Source organism: Phascolarctos cinereus, unplaced genomic scaffold (assembly GCF_003287225.1).
Source record: "Phascolarctos cinereus isolate Bilbo 61053 unplaced genomic scaffold, phaCin_HiC Scaffold_7;HRSCAF=346, whole genome shotgun sequence".
In the NCBI taxonomy this organism is placed as follows: Eukaryota; Metazoa; Chordata; class Mammalia; order Diprotodontia; family Phascolarctidae; genus Phascolarctos; species Phascolarctos cinereus.
The window spans coordinates 151,160,729-151,177,925 of NW_027556180.1; the positions used below are offsets into that span (position 1 = coordinate 151,160,729).

The 17,197-nt window shown below is 39.2% G+C and overlaps 1 protein-coding gene across 10 annotated transcripts in view; it reads right to left on the reverse strand.

Moving 5' to 3' along the window:
* DOCK9 (dedicator of cytokinesis 9) overlaps nucleotides 1-17,197 on the reverse strand; it is a 357,948-nt gene that overhangs the window by 242,259 nt on the left and 98,492 nt on the right. For 2 of the 10 annotated variants that reach the window (XM_078147293.1, XM_078147292.1), the window contains exon 1: nucleotides 12,986-13,302. The exons of 6 other annotated variants lie outside the window; for them this stretch is intronic. In XM_078147293.1, coding sequence (XP_078003419.1) covers nucleotides 12,986-13,147 — 162 coding nt within the window. In that variant the 5' untranslated portion in view covers nucleotides 13,148-13,302. Of the gene's footprint in view, nucleotides 1-12,985; nucleotides 13,306-17,197 lie in introns of those variants that run through there. 2 more of the 10 variants (XM_078147285.1, XM_078147290.1) reach the window with 2 other exon arrangements.

Here is a 17,197-nt window from a genome sequence, read left to right on the forward strand (position 1 = left end):
ATGACTGTGCATACTCTGAAATTCTTACTGATTCAGTAATTGTATGATTTTAGCCAAGTCATATCTGATGCTGATGCTATGGGTTTTCAGAGTAGGTAAAGTAAATAACAATAATCTAATCTTGGAACTCCCTCTCCCATCCACCCCAACCCACCGCACCTCACACCCCCCAAAAAGGGAGGCAGGAGCATAAAAAAAAAGTTGCAGAAAATTTTAAGCAGCCAAGTTTTAAAAGCTTGTGGGTAAGTCCAACTCCTGTACAGATACAGCCTGTTTTTAGATTATGACCATTACTGTCTGCTTGAACTTTTTGGCCCTCAACCAGTTTTTTATATAAACAGGCATCTGCACAAACTGTCAGAATTTCCACTTGTTTTAAAACACCAGTCACCAGAGATTACAATTTGGCCAATGGCCTACATCTTTCTGTAACAGCCCAGTCTTAAAGGGTAGTTAAGTTTTCAGAGCAAAAAGGAAAAAGTGAAGTTTAGTGACTACTTGCTTATCTGAGAGTTTTAAAAAGAAAAAAAAGCTTCCTGATTATGTCGGGGGGGTTTTCCCTTTAACCTGACAATGAAGTTAAGAAGTATTATATTTCTATTGACTAATGACAGAAAACAACAACAAAAAGTATTAATACAGTGTCTGTTTTTCAATATTACAGTTTAAATTTTTCATATCCCCTCATCACCCAACATAGCTAATTCATCTCAGGGAAAGGAAAGTGGCATTTACCTTAGGGTACTCTGCTTTAGTCATGCACATAAGGAAATGTAGAGAGAGGGTACAATTCTTGTTAACTTCCTGATGAAGAATTTCCATCTACTAATTCAAAACATCATTATGATGATGAAAATTTAACTATTCTTCTGTCCCTGTTATGACTTTCCTCAAAGTGTAGCAATCACATAGCATCCCGGGTACAGAGACACTGTTTTTTTTTAATAGAAGGGGAGAAAAGCATTTTCTGTTCTGATTCTGAACCCTACTGGATGATGCCTAATTTTAATAATAATAAATGTCTACTAATTTGGTTACGTGATGAACAAAGTGTTTTTGTTGTTGTTGTTGTTGTTATATATTTCCCTTAAAGTCTTATGGTTAAGAAATCTGGCTGGCTGACAAGCTCAGAAGACCACATGTCAGAAACCTCACTGCCACCTGATGGCAGCATCTCTAAATTGCAGGACTAACTTTTGAGGGTTAATTTTCAGCTCTGAGTCCTATCTAACAAGCAGTAGATTAAGGGGAAGGCAAGTATCTCTGAGCAATGCAGAAAGAGAGAAGAAAGGCAGAGGTTTTAAGTCAGTAAGAGCTGCATAGCAAAAGAAACGTATTACTCTGTTAGCTAAGGGAAAGAGCTGATGCTGAGTTGTTGGGTTTTTTGTTTTTCTTTGTGTAACGGGAAAAACATATTGGAACTAGAAAAATCAGACAGACTTCTTAAGGGATCAGACAGAAAGATCAGAGATCAGAAACAGACTGGAATGAGGTGACTGGATATATATCCAGAACTTTAGTCAGACTTATATCTTAAGCTGGACAAATTGGTGCTTCATACTTAATTTATGTAACTGATTTCTTATTTGTGTATCATCTATTATTCTCAAATTCTCAACTTTCATAGTTAAGTCATTTTTTAGCTGTGTACCATGTGGTTGCTATTAAAAGGAAACATGCAAGAGATAAATAAAGCAGGGTACTACTTCCCCCGGACCACAGCCACAAGAATACATAATTGTTCAAACTGAAAGGGATTTTTGAAATCATCTGATCTCGGGATGCTCAACCTTTTCAGGCTTTAGGTCTCCTTTATACTCTTAAAAATGATTGAAGATCCCAAAGAGCTTTTGTCTATATGGGTTATATCTACTGATATTTAGTGCATTAGAAATTAAAACATCTTAATATCATTATAAGAATTCATTTAAACCTCATGGGCCCCATGAAAGAGCTTCAGAAACCACTTATTATTCAGTCATTCAGTGGCTTGACATGACCTACAGGTCTACCCATGGGGTTTTCTTGACAAAGATACTGGAATGGTTTGCCATTTCCTTCTCAAGTGTGCCCCCATTTTACAGATGAGGAACTGAGGCAAACAGAGGTTCAGTGACTTGCCCAGGGTCACAAAGCTAATGTCTGAGGCTGGATTTGAACTCAGGCCTCATTAACTTTAGACCCAGCATTCTATTCACTGAGCCACCAAGCTGCTTCCTGTTAAGAATTGGGTAGAGGGGATCCTTGGTCAAGTAGGGGCTGGACTCAGATGACCTGAGGTCCCCCTCAGTTCTGAGGATCTTATGCTTTACTACAACCCAATTCTAACCCACCAAATGTTGCGCTTTTTGATGTGAATGCAATTGTAGGCTATATATATTAATTAGCTATTGCCCACAGTAGCATTAGAATTATAGCACCTCAGAGACGGATGGAACCTTAGAGGACATGTAATTTAACTACCTATCCAGCATAAGATTTACTTCTACAGCTTTCTAGACAGTAAGTTATCCAGCTCTTCCTTGGGAGGAAAAAACTTAGGGGCAACATTCTATGTGTCTTCAATTATCTGAAAAGCTGTTATGGGGAAGACAGATTAGATTTATTTTGTTTGGCCCCAGAGGCGAAAGCTTAGAATAGTGGGTAGGGGTTTCAGGAGGGCATATTTTGGTTTTATGTAAATAAATTTTTCTTGGCAATTAGAGATGTATAAGCATGGAGTGTGGATAGAGTGCCAGGACTTGAGTTAGGAAGACTCATCTTCTGAGTTCAAATTTGTCCTGAGACAGACATTACCTGTGTGACCCTAGGCAGGTCACTTAACCTTGTTTGCCTCGATTTTCTCATCTGTAAAATAAGCCTTTAATACTGAATGGGTGTTGCCTCAGACAAAGTGAAAGGTAGAGACGACCTTAGCTTAAGAAGGCCAAAGTCTCCCATTGTACCCAGAGCCACCGCCAGTCATCCTGACCTACGTCTTGCCACTAGACTCCAATGACTCTGGAAAAGAGATTGAGGTTGATGACTTGGCACAGCCCTGCCTCACTCAAATCCAATTCACTTATAAGTCAAGATATCACCCTTCTGACATCATTGGCCCTGTTTGAGAATGAAGGACAAACAACAGCAAAACAACAATGGAGAAGGAAATGACAAAGCATTCCAGTATTTGCCTAGAAAACCCCAAAAGGGGTCGCGAAGATTTGGACATGACTGAAAACAATGGAGAAACAACAGCGCTGGAATGAGATGCCTCAGGACACAGTGAACCCCTGTCACTGAATAGATCCTCTGTTGGGGGGTGTTATAGCTAGGATTCAGCTAAGCGATGGCTTAGTCAAGAAAACCTTCAGCCTGAAATCCAGTGATTTTGTGAAATAGGCCTACTTACAGACAGGCAGACAAGAACAGCCTAAATACAGAGAAAACCTTGATAAAGGCTAACATTTACAGCAATTGATGATTTATAAAGCGCTCTCATTTTGAGGAGAATTGGACTAACCATCACCAACTCAGCAGATGATTAGAGGAACAAGGATTAATAAAAGGCCTCTGTTATTGGCCAAAAAAAAATTCATCATAACTAATAGAATTTATAGTATCCCCGAAAGAAGCAATACAGCGTACGTGATGAGATCTAGCCTGGACGCTGGGAAGACTCAAGTCCCTGCCGCCAACCCAAACTGGTAATCCAAGGCAAGTCTCTAGAGAACTCTTGACAACTCTCTAAGACTATAAGTTGTAGAGAGGAAACCAGTGAGTCAAGAGATAAACTGCTACCCCCAAAGAAGCAGCTTAGTGTCAGCCTCAGCATCCCCAAATGTAGTGCCTCATAACTGGCCCCTAGAGAATATTATTGCATTGGACTCTACGAAGAGAAGCACTCATGAATTGGTCTGCTCCTCAAATCTAATACTCTAAAGCTTCATTCACTCTCCATACTTTTACAGATTGTTCTGTCTTTTCTACATCACTTAATTCGTATATTTCTTTACTACATAAATCTGGATCCACTCATACTTTTTTTGATTGTTCTGCCTTATTTCCATATCACTTAATTTGTATATTGCTTTATTGAATACATCTGGATCCATTCTCTGTATTTCTCTCCAGTGCATGAACTACATCTCAGCTAAGCTCTGTATATATAAGAGTACCTAGCATAGAGATGGAATCTGAAGGTACTCAATAAGAAGCATAGGGATGGTGATCATGGTAAATGATAATGAGATTATATACTCCTTAAATTCTGGGACAATTTCCTTACTTTACAATCCTATAGACACTTAAGAAAATATTAGATATTCTAATAAGTTTGGGAAACAATACACTTGATAGCCATGCTGTGCTTTTTATGCCAAAGGCTTAAATGCATAAAAGAAAAAAAAAATTCTTCAAGCTCTGTTTTTCAGTTGGGCATAAACAACACTATTACTTAAATGTAATCCAGTTCTTATTTCCTCAAGGAATGAGCCAAGAGTATCTTCCAACAGATATTCGGCAATAAAAGAAAAACTTTGTAGGGCAGCGAGGTGGCGCAATGGATAGAGTACTGGACTTGAAGTCAGGAAGACTCATCTTCCTGAGTTCAAAGGTGGCCCCAGGCACTTACTATGTGACCTTGGGCAAGTCACTTAACTCTGTGTGCCTCAGTTTCTTCATCTATAAAATGAGCTGGAGAAGGAAATGACAAACCACTCCAGTATCTTTGCCAAGAAAACCCCAAATGGGGTCACAGAGTCCAACATGACTGAAAAACGACTCAACAACAACAGAATCGTAAAGAAATTCAAATTTACTCAAATAATTTATAAAAGAACTGGCTCCTTGTAATGATTGTTGGGTGGATAAACGCAAGCACATAGTTTACAAATTAGACCCAACAAATGGAAGAGCAAAAAACCCAAGTCTTTGAGCCAGGATCCATCAGTCTGGTACACAGCATCCTCACTACTCAGAACCAGGTAAGCTACATAATAGGGAGTCCGTCTGCCACACCTTCCCTATTAGAAGCACAGACCACTCTTGTGGCTCTGTAAAGAGAACTTGCTGAGGCAGGGAGAAAACTTGTGCAATTAAATCCTGTGCTATTAAATCCTCAATTCACTTCTGCCCTTTGGTAACCAAAAAGACCCTTTGCTCAAGTTCTAATGGGAGAATAATGTCACTTCTACTAAGTCCAGTTACAGTTACTTACAGCTCCCACACTCGTTAAGAAATGCGTTCTTTCCCCAGCAAGAAAACACACATTTATTCCACTGAATCTCGGGGGCCCTCTGCTTCTTTAGCCTGCTCACTAGTGTTAGGAAAGCTTCTTTCCTAAACCACTATTTTCAAATTTTCAACATTAACATTCAAACACTTCATCTTTTATCACCAAATGTGTATCCCATAAAGTAGTGGCTCACAGTTTTAAGCTGCTGACCTCCACCTTAAAAAATAAAGAGACAACCTGTATCCTTTGCTCCTTTTTATAATGAACTGCAAATGACCCCATATTTGGATAAAGAGTTTCTCTGCTCCTGCCCAAGGGCATCCTGAAATATAACTTTTTGTTGTTGTTCTGTCATTTTTCAGTTGTATCCAACTCTTCATGATCACATTTGCGGTTTTCTTGGCAGAGACACTGAAGTGGTGTGCCATTTCCTTTTCCAGCTCATTTTACAGACGAGGTAACTGAGGCAAACAGGGTTAAGTGACTTGCCCAGGGTCACACAGCTTGTAAGTGTCTGAGGCAGAATTTGAACCCAGGAAGATATATTCCTGACTTCAGGCTTAGCACTCTATCCACTGCGCCACCTAGATACTCTTGAAATATGATGGCCCACCTTTTTTCTAATAACTAAAAAATCAATACAAATAACAAACCCTGGGCAACCTTTTATTTTAATTTCCAGGTAGAAAAAAAAAAGTTTACCTGTTGAGTGGCCATGCTGTTCAGTTGTTTAATCATGTTCAATTCTTTGTGACCCTGTGAACCATACTGTTCATGAAGTTTTCTTGGAAAGATACTGGAGTGATATGCCATTTCCTTCTCCAGTGGATTTAGACAAACTGATGTTAAGTAACTTACTCAGGGTTACACAGCTAGTAAGTGTCTATAGCCACATTTGAACTCGGGTCTTCCTGACTCCAGGTAGAAAGCTCTATCCTCTGAGCCACTTAGCTGCCTCCTTGAGTGGACATAGACAAATAGTAACAAGCAAGGTGGTACAATGGAAACAGCACTAGCTCTGCAGAGGGCATTGGTTCAAATACTGCCTCTGATACTTTCTATCTGTGTGACCTCAAAGTCTCTTAAACTCCATAGGGCACAGCTTCTCCATCTATAAAATGAGAAGTGTTCCCCACCCCTACAGTAAATGGTCTCTGAGGTCTTTTTCAGCTATTTCTAGAAAAAAATATGATTATGCCTTTACTTTTCATGGCTAAGGACTATATATACTGGGCTGAATAAATGCAGATGCTCATAAACTGGAACAATGAGCACCTTCACATGTTGCATTTCAGAATTTTCCTGGGACATCTGAGAATTCCAGTGGTCATTTTTCTTTTCAGGAAAAGAAGCAAAACCCTGAACCAAAGTGTGAACTACACAATTTGACCAAGTATGTGGAAAATTTAAAGTGTCAACCCTATTCATTAGGCAGTTCTATCAACATTTATTGAATATCACTATTAAAAGCAGGCTCAACTTGTATGCACAAAAAGCAAAAGAAACCAAAGTGCCTTGTCCACAAACAGCTAAAAATAAGTTCGGTGTCTATAAAATACACCATAAAGTATAATTAAGCATCAGGGAAAGAAACAGCATCTCAAAGTTTAGTTGTGTTTTTTTTTAAAAAAGAGTAATTTCAGTACCTTAAATTTTTTTTTGTTTTCTGAATGTGTTCTGTGTTATCACTTCTGAAACTAAGTAAATGGGAAAGCATACTGTAGCTATACCTGCCAGAGGACAGGATAAGTAAATGGAACAGAGAAGGGCAGAAAATTATCTGTGGGGCAAGGGATAGTAAAGGTTATCTACATTATTAGAGCAGAGGGTACATGTTGGAAGAAATAGGGGGAAAATAAGGTTGGGGTAGAGACAGGATGCAAGATTATGGAAGATCTCAATAGCCAGTTATAATAATTAACACTGAATTAAACAAAGTGCTACTTAAAAGTTAAAAAAAAGAAATAAAAGAAATGTAGACAGGAAGAGGCCCTTCTAGGAACAGGAATAGATGACATTCATATAGGAGTTTAAGGTTTTCAAATGACTTATCCTCGCAACAACCCCCTAAGACCAGGGTTCTTAACTTTTTTGTCATTGTGTGTGTGTCTGTGTGTCTGTGTGTGTGTGATGGACCTCTTTGGCAGTCTGATGAAGCCTATGGACCCCTTCTCAGAATAATATGTTAGAATACATAAAATAGAGGAGAACAAAGGAAACCAATTATATTGGAATAGTTATCTTTTAAAAAAAAAAAACAAACCACATTCACAGACACCAACTTAAGAACCCATTCTCAGGAAATTACAATATTTTATAGATAAGGAAACTGAGGCTCAGAGAGGTTAAGTGTTTTGTCCATGCCCACAAGCTAAAAGATATCAGGGGTGGGATTCAAACATTCAAACTCCATTTCAGGACTGTGCTCTTTCCACCACACCATACATTCTGAGCACTGAGCTCTAGTATGGCATTTAATCACAGAGATTAAAAGTAGACTGCCAGCTAAGTCCAACAGGATGTGCCCCTGAGAATCTTTACAGGCAACTAATTGAAAATATCAACCCAATGTATTGTTGTGACCAAAAAGGTCAGAAAAATTCTGGGTAGCATTAGGCAGGACATTAGTAGCATAATGTTAACCTACCTAGAAGATCATGGTCTTGTAATCCAAACCTGGCATGGTCCCTATACCTTAAGACTAACGTAAATGATGGCCGGAAAAGGATGATTAAAAGCATCAAGATGATGAACCACTTTTATAGGTATATGGGTACTTCAAATAGGAGTCTGAGAAGTATGTCACATTAAGTCTTCAGGCACCTAACGTGTTAAATGGATTGTACACATTCATACACTCTTATGCTATCAGTTGGGAGGTGGGTACTCCAAATCAGAAAAGCAGTCATTTGAGGACATGTAAGAATAATTATCACTAAACACAGTGGATAGCAAATTGCAGAATACATTATCCCCAATGAAAGCTGAAAATACAAAAAAAAGTTCAAAGAGAGATTTCATATAAATTAATGGATGACTTCTTTAAAAGGGCTAATTAGGAAATGAAGGATGTTTTTAAAACCAAATAGTTTACAGATAAGCCTCAGAGACTTAAGATCTCTTGGTTTCCATTGTCAAAAAAATAGTATTGGACTGCATATGGTCACATATGATACTTTTTGTCTTCATGGACATCAGTCAATAAGCAAATTTGTTGTCATTCAGTCATTTCAGTCATATATGACTCTTTGTGACCTTATAGGCAAAAATGCTGGAGTGGTTTAACATTTCCTTCCCTATTATTTTATTAACTAAGCATTTATTAAGAATCGGCTATGTGCCAGGCACTGTGCTTAGTGTTAGAGATACAAAGAAAGATTAAAAACAGGCCCTGCCCTCGAGAAGCTCACGCTCTAATGGGAGAGACAACATGCAAACAACTGCATCCAAACAGGCTATATTCAAAATAAATGGGAAATCATCAAGAGAGGGAAGGCACTGAAATTAAGAGGGATTGGGAAGGACTTGCTGCAGATGGTGGGATTTTAGCGGCAACCTAAAGGAAGACAAGAGGTGGAGATGAGGAAGGAAAGTGTTCAGGAATAAGAGACAGTCAGTGAAAATTCCCAGAGCCAAAAGACAGCGTTTTGTTCTAGGAACAGCAAGGAGGCCTGTAAGGTATAAACAGACTGGAAAAGAGGTCAGGGAGGGCCCAAGGGAAGGGCAAGATTATAAAGGGATTTGAATACTCAATGGAGGATTCTGTTATTTGATCCTGGGGATGATAGAGATCCACCAGACTTGACTGAGGACAGTGACATGGTCAGACCTGCACTTTAGGAAAATCATTTTGGTGGCTGAATAGAGTGGACCAGAGTGGGGAGAGACTTGTGGCAGACAGACCCACCATGGGCTATTGCAACAGTCCAGGGATGGGGAGATGAGGACCTGCACCAGGATAGAGGCAAGAGGGGGGGAAAAGGAATTATATTTAAGAGATGTTGCAAAAGTGACATGAATTGCATACGAGGAAGGGGACGAGAGAACAAGGGGTAAAGGATAACACCTACACTGCAAGCCTGAGTGCCTGGGAAGATAATGGTACCCTTGACAGTAACAGGAAAATTTGGAAGGGGAAAAGGTTTAGGGGAAAAAATAATAAGTTCAGTTTTGGATAGGCTGACTTGAAGATGTCTATAGGCCATCCAGTTCGTGATATCTAATAAGCAGTTGGAGATGTGAGACTGCAGGTCACTAGAGAGGTTCAGAAGGGAGAAACAGATTTGAGAATCATCAGCATGGAGATGATTATTGAATCCATGAGAGCTGATGAAATCACTAAGTGACATAGTATAAAAAGAGAAGAGAAGGGGCCCAAGACAGAGCCTTGGAGCCACCCTTCCCCCCCACCCTCCATGGTATTAGCAGACCTGACCTGGAGGAAGGAGACTGATAAGACTGACGTGGAATGGGATCACTTGTGCAGGTAACAGTAGGAAGGGTTGCTTCTTCATGGGAAGCAAGGATGAAGGAGAATATAGTAGCAGAAAGCATCTGAGTAACATGAGATGAGGAGGAGGGCAGAAGAGAGCCCTCAGAGAACAGTCAAGAAATTTTACTCATAATTTATCCACAAGAGAACTCACAGGGAAATTTTTTTTTCTTTTCTAAAAATTAGCCAGTCTTTTTCAACTTTCCAGTTCTAGTATTACCATTCACCTTCCTCAAATTCCTTCCTACTCCTCAATGACTTCCAGACTTTGGACAAAGAATCACAAATTTAGAAATGGAAAGGACCTTTTGGGTCATCTGGTCCAAAACTCTCAGAGTTTTCTTACAGAGAAGGAAACTGAGGCTCATAGAGCTTGACTGCCTTGGTCATTGTCACATAATTATATTCAAGGAAGCTAAATATTAATAGAAGCAGAATAAGCAAGCAGCTTTTCTAACCTATGAATATATCTGTCTAATATTTTTCTAACACACAAACACAATGAAGCAAAATGGTGTGCAGAGACCAGGGGCTTCCCTCTGCTCAGGGAATTCCTGAATACAGAAATGAGAAAATGAAGTGGGGTAATACTAAGGATTTCCTCCCTCTGTACCAGATAAGGCAAAAGGATCCCTTGGGAATTTAAGTCATCCATTCTGGCCCAGAGGTGGAAGTGCAGCTGTAGACTTTAGATCTGCCCCATCTGTTGTCAAGGCTGTGATTCCTAAACATCTTTCACGTCAGCTAAAATAACACAAAGAGTAGACTCTGAAATATTACTTAACAGAAACTCAAAGGAGGAGAAAGTGTAAGGCTCCATCTTACCAACAAAACGGGTCAAAGCTCACTGTGTCTAAAGGTTGACTGTATTCTTTTGTTTTTAAAGGAAAGGGCTTACACACTCAACCAATTAACAAATAAACAAACACAATTTGTTATATTTTAGAGAGCAAGGTCTAAGGCAGAGGTGGGAAACCTGCGGCCTTGAGGTCATCTGTGGCCCTCTAGGTCCTCAAGTACAGCCCTTTGACTGAATCCAAATGGCCTGGATTTGATAGAACTTTTTTTTCATATAATTTTAAAGGATAACATGAAGAAGCCTCCCAACACCAAACGAAAACATCAAATGGTTTGGATTCAGTTAAAGAGCTACAAGGCCACATGTGGCCTCAACACTGCAGGTTTCCCACCCCTGGGACTCTAAGGCTACAAAAGACAAGAAAATATACCCCACTCACCTACGAAAAAGATCCTTCACAGTGCGTCAACCAGCAGAACTCAAATTCAAAGCCAGCTCACAACTGCTAGGTCACCCCCCAGTTTCAAGTTTGCCTTCCTACTAAGGGGTGGTTCACTCCTTCTAACAGGATCTCTGAGAAGAGAGTCTTCCTCCAGACACAAAAGACAGCACCCTTCTAACTTCAATGTCAGGAAGAGTTCAAGGAATTCCACATTCTTACTATCTCTTTGACCTCAGAAAGATCCAGATGACAAAAGGCTTTGTGCTTCCTACCCACCCCACCCCTCCAGTATTCTGGACACAATGTTACATCTGCACCTTGCAATAGTGTCTTTTCTTTGCTACATGTAACAATAAGATTCCTAGCTATAGAAGAGCCAATTCAAGGCAGAGGGCAAGGGGCTTCAGGAAAAACATTCCTAGCCTTCTAGTAACTGGTTCTTATTCTCTCATTCACCTGCCACATCCTAACATTTCTATGCCTTAGGGGAAACACTGTTTTAATGCTGAAGTCTCTTTCTTTGATAGCAGGAAGGTGAATATATCACTAAGATGGAAGATGTACTTTGTTTGAAATTCCAGGGAAGCTGGAAGCATGTTCTTGTGTTTGAAGGATTACAATTATGATGGTATAGGTCAGTAGAAAGATTTCTTCCTAGTGGACATACAGCAAAGCTCCCCTCAGGTCCATGTTGAAAGAGCTTCAGGGACAGAAGGTCATTTTTCTCAAGCCATTATAGCTTTGACACAAGATACCCTTTAAATATATATTGTGAAATACATTACACAGAGCTTAAAATATTAATCATTCAATATCTTTCCACTTAGGTTTGATGCCTATACATATTGCTTTCTAAAATGATTTAGCCACCACTAAAGTGGGAGTTTGTTTTTTCACAGAATTTTAAAGGGTAACATGAAGAAACTCCCCCACACCGAATGAACCTCTCTCTCTGGGCAAGACCGATACACAACTAGTTCTAGAAGGAGACATACCATGTTAAAACTGCCTTTCGAGGACCCGATACCCAGACTGATGACCTAGAAATATTTCCAGTTTTAGTTATTTGTTTAACTTTTTACACATACGCCTGCACTTAATGACTAAGAATTGAGACTTGGACATACCCAAATACTTTCACATTTATTAGTTCACATTTATTAGCCTCCTATTCATACTGGCATGAATTGTGACCATTAGACACAGATGACAAATGGGAAAGGGAAGATGAAGAACACCAAAAGAGAAGGAAGACACTTGCTAGGAGCCTGCCTAGGGACTCTCTCCAAGTGAGAAAGCCAACAAGAGACACACCCCAGGCATGCTTTTTTTCCCTCTCAGCTACCTAAGGCTAGATTAAATACATGGGAAAGGAAAAAGAGAATGACTGAGTCCCATCTCAAATCCAGCAACCATCAGAGCCCTTCACACAAAAATGATACAAATAGTTAAGACTTTAAAAAAAAATACAAGCACTATGAATATTTTCCTGGCTTCCAAAAGAGTTAGCTCCTATTCTCCCTTTGGATAGCTCTCCCCTAAAAAGCCAGCCTTGACCACAGGCTATTAGGAAAAGAGAAAAAAAAACAATTCAGTGAAGTAACAAACCTTAAATGTAGATGGATTAAATAATTCAGAGCACTGCTGTCAGTCACTACTTCTATTTTAAGGGCTATACGTGAATCGCACTAAATAAAATAAATGAATTTTCACAGAGTTTATTTTGAGTGCCATTTTAGGAAGAAGTTGTAAGCAGTCTATAAACCTTTATAGTAGACAGTCCATACTAATTTCTGAACTAAGAGAGAGAGAAACAGCACATCTGCCCATACATGCACTTCTGTTTGGCTAAAATGCAGCATTCTGACATAACGAATGCGTGATACTATATGCTACATGATTTAGACTTATGGCCACTAAAAGCCATATTTATAAATCCTGCATGCATAGCTATATGTTGAAATAAACATTTAACTGTAGGAGTAAAGATCACTTTATTTATTAAATTATGTGCTAATGAAGCAATTCACCATTTACCAGAGAGGAGTAGATGAACAGTCCTGAATCTTCCTTTGTCCAGCTGTGTGCTGTATATTCAAGGGCATTATTCTCTCCTTGTTGTTTGCACATATAAGCACAGTTTCTTTCAAAAACTGTGCGGATGCCTTTAAACAGAATCACACTAGTAGTGCAACCCATCCCAAACCTGTCAAAATTCACATTCCTATCACTGCTTGCTCCATCTCCATATCCTCTTCCCGGTTTCCTCAGGAATAAGCTCCCACTGTACCATCTTCAACAAAAATCTGAACAGAAGGAAAGCATCAGCTGCTGTACTAAATCCTCTTCCGTCCAAGGAGAGACTGACAAAAATCCAGCCTCAGAGTGTGAAACAGGAGGAGCTGTGGAACACCAAGATGACACACCTCAGCTGGATGGAAACCCTTAAAGTCTACCCCTCCTCCAACAGAGGCTTTTAATTGGAATCTTTTTTTTTTTGGTCTTATTTGTTCTTAGGTAGCAATGACACGTGATTGCCAAAAATGGCTGGGATGCTGATGGCTTGAATTTTTAAGTCTCAGAGCCCATCCAAAATGAAAGGGTAATATCAGAGAGATACCGTGCTGCAAACTGCTGCTGTGAACCACAAAGAATCTTCATCGGCTGCAAGAAAATCACCCTCCCAGAATGCTTAGCCTGGCACTCCTATTAGCAAACATTTTCTTTCCTTGACCTAAATATGCTATTTGTTGTTTAATGCTGCATTATAAAGCTATAAAGATGCCCAAAAAAGTCCCTAAAATGAAAAAATCATTAACATGACTGCTGCTATGGAAACACACAGGAGCCCACTTTGAGCAACCTTTTGCCTATATGGGAAAACAGCTTGCTGACAGCAAGCCACAAGGGAGCAGAAGATTACCACGTCAATCTAGACTCCCTTCACACCTCCCCTTTGCAGGAGGGGAATGGTGAACAAGTTTGCATCCACTAAAAATGGTTCTCTTCTCTCTGATGACTAAACAGTGCAAAATGGAATATGGCTAAATGATTCTCTAGTCCATCTTAACATCCACCTTCTGAAAGAGCAGCTCAGGATGAAAATTTAAACACACGGAAGTGCTCTATTTCTATGGTTGGTCTTTTCTGTGTATTCAGCACACTGGTGCTCTTTCTTCATCAAACACTAAACTCAATGACCTCGACATTACCTGGTAGGATGATTCTTTCCAAAATGACTAATGAGAGTGTGCTTCACTACAAATATATCAGCCAGGCTGAATACTTCACAGCAGATCCCACTTCTTTAAAATGCGAAGCTGGCAAACGAAGCCAAAAATAAACATATGGGGAGAGCCCTCTCCTGTACCCTACCCCTCCCTACATTATCACTCTTCCAAGATATGCTCTGAAGTTGTTTCTTGATGCACAGAGCAACAGATGGTTTTCATCTTCAGGCTATGATATACACAGCTGTAATGTCACTAGCTGCAGCTGATGAATTATAGTGACTAAGGACCATCACTAAAGCCCTGCTTTGATGCTTTGTCATGGGGTGGCCATCGATACCAAGTTCTAAACCCGAAGAAAGAAAGCTTTGGCACACCCTACCAAGACAGAAAAGGCGAGGCATACAGCCCTGACAAGAAATGGTGTTAATATGTTGTCTGGGAACCAGCAGCATCTGGAGATGCTCATCACCAAAAGGTTAGCCACCAGGTGATAAAAGGTTTTGGCTACAAGCCAACTCCCTCAACAGATTATTAATGCAGTGTGTCACAGGCTGTGACTACTGGAGGGCTAGGATGTGTTATTACAATGGGTCCATCCATGTCTTAATCAATCAATAAGCAAACATACTTTCTATACACAGGAACATACCTTGAAATGTATGCATTACATTGTTTTTCAACATATGTATATGTGAAAAGATGCATGTAATAAGATATACATTCACTTATGAACACTGAACTCATAGGAGCTTTCTGTTATTTTATTCTTTCTTAATCAACAGATACTTATAATACACCTATTATCACCTGAAAAGTTGCAAATCAGTCAATCATCAAGCACTTATTTGGTGCCTCCTACATGCCAAGCAGGGCAGCTAGGTGGCACAGGGCCGGAGTCAGAAAGACCTGAGTTCAAATCTGGCCTCAAATATTTATGAGCTGTGTGACCCTGGCCAAGTCAATTGCCTCAATTTTCTCATCTTTAAAATGAGCTGGAGAAGGAAATGGCAAACCACTCCAGTATCTTTACCAGGGAAACCTCAAATGGGGTCACAGTCAGACATAACTGAAACGACTGTTTAAAAGCTAGGTGGTGCAGTGGATGGAGAACTGGCCCTGAAGTCAGGAGGACCTGAGTTCAAATTCCGCCTCAGACCAGTGTGACCCAGGGCAAGTCACTTAACCCTAATTGCCTAAAAAAAAAAAATTGAAACAACTATTTAATGACAACAATATAGCACACATTGTGCTGGAGAAATAAAATGAAAAAAAGAAAAAGAAACTTTCCCTCCCCATCTTCTCAGTGCTTACATTCTATAAGGGAACACAACTTATACACTGAAAAGTATGTACAACATATATGCAAAGTATTAAATACAAGTCAATCTGTGGGGTGAGAAGGCACTAGCAATTGGGATGACTATGAACATCAAATATTTTGTTGTCAAGAAGAGAATCTCATGCTAGAAAAGGATGGATTTGTGTGATTTCCCACCCCCAGTGTTCAGTATACCTTACGGCTGAGAGCTCTATGAGTAGAGGCCATGCCTACACTGTTGAAAAGGGTCGATCTCTGAAGTAATCACCAGATAAGCCAATAATAGAAACTGACATGTAGTGATACTACAAGATCTTCAAAGGACATCCCAAGTATTATAACCAAGGTGATTTTTATTGGTGTTTAAATGGCCATTAAAGTCCCTCCCCACTCTCAACTCCCACCCCCCAAAAAGTAAAATAAAATCTTTTTATCTCTTGTACATTTTTATTCAGAGAATCTTTAACAGCTACACAAGATCTCAGTAATGATAATCCTAGCACACATATAATGACATCTAGAGAATGAATAACTACAGCTTCTGATGATGAAGGTGACTGCTTTAGCAGAGATATGAGGTTTCAGTTTATACCCAATTTTGCACATCAGGAAATTGATGCTTAGAAGGAAGAAAAGCAAAGCATCCTAGGCCACCTCATCTGCGTTATCTCCACCTCCAGAAACAGCCAGAACTGAAAGCCATACAAGCTAGATAACCCTCAGAAACAGGGTTTTAATGACTATAAAAATCTCCAACTGTGAAAATACTATCTATCCTTCAGAGACTGAGGCAAATACTACCTTTTGATCCACCAAGCATACATGATCTCCTTTTCTGGACACCCCGTACACTTTATACAATGAGTCATTTATGGTTCCTACCACATTCTGTCTTGTATTACACGGAGTTATTTGTGTGCTTGTCTTACCCCTTCCTACTAGATTGTAAACTCCTTGAGAATGAAGGCTATGTCTTATTCATCTTTGTATCCCCTGTGGTGCCTAATGCAGTGCTTTGAACATAAAAAGTAGTTCAGTAAATATTTATTGAATAATGAATGAATGAAATGAATAAAAAGAAGCAGCTAGCACTGGCAGAAGGGAAAAGTCATGAAAATTTGTAAGTGTTTAATAAATGTTTATCCAACTAGATAAATACTACTGCATTTTTTAAAAAAGAAAATCCAAAATCTGAGTTCAGTTAGCTCTATTCAGAGAGCAAAGAGAGAAAAAAGTAACGATTTCACACAAGCATCAAAAAGGAAAAAGGGACTAGTTTCCTAGGAACACTCAAATAAGCATTTTTTATAATTGTGTCAGAATTTTCCAACCTAACAAAATCCATTGGGTACAAAACATTCCATTCCATTCATATCCATCATCTTTCTCAACAAGATGAGACTGCAGATTCATCAAATACCTAAGATGATTCTTTTTTTTCTTGCCGATTAAAAGTATACAAATTACTAGTCTTCAGTGAACTTGTACAATATAGACTGCCATAAAAAGTAAAGTGATAAAAGGTCAAAAAAGTGATTTAACCACATAAGTGAATGAAATAATTAAATGGATAATCCAAAATCTATGTTTGGCTTTGACATTTTCTGTTGCATCACATATCCATTGGATAGTCTAGAAATAAAGTCAATATGAATTTCTTGTGAAATATGGTATTGCTCTCCCTCTGAGTTAAAGGAA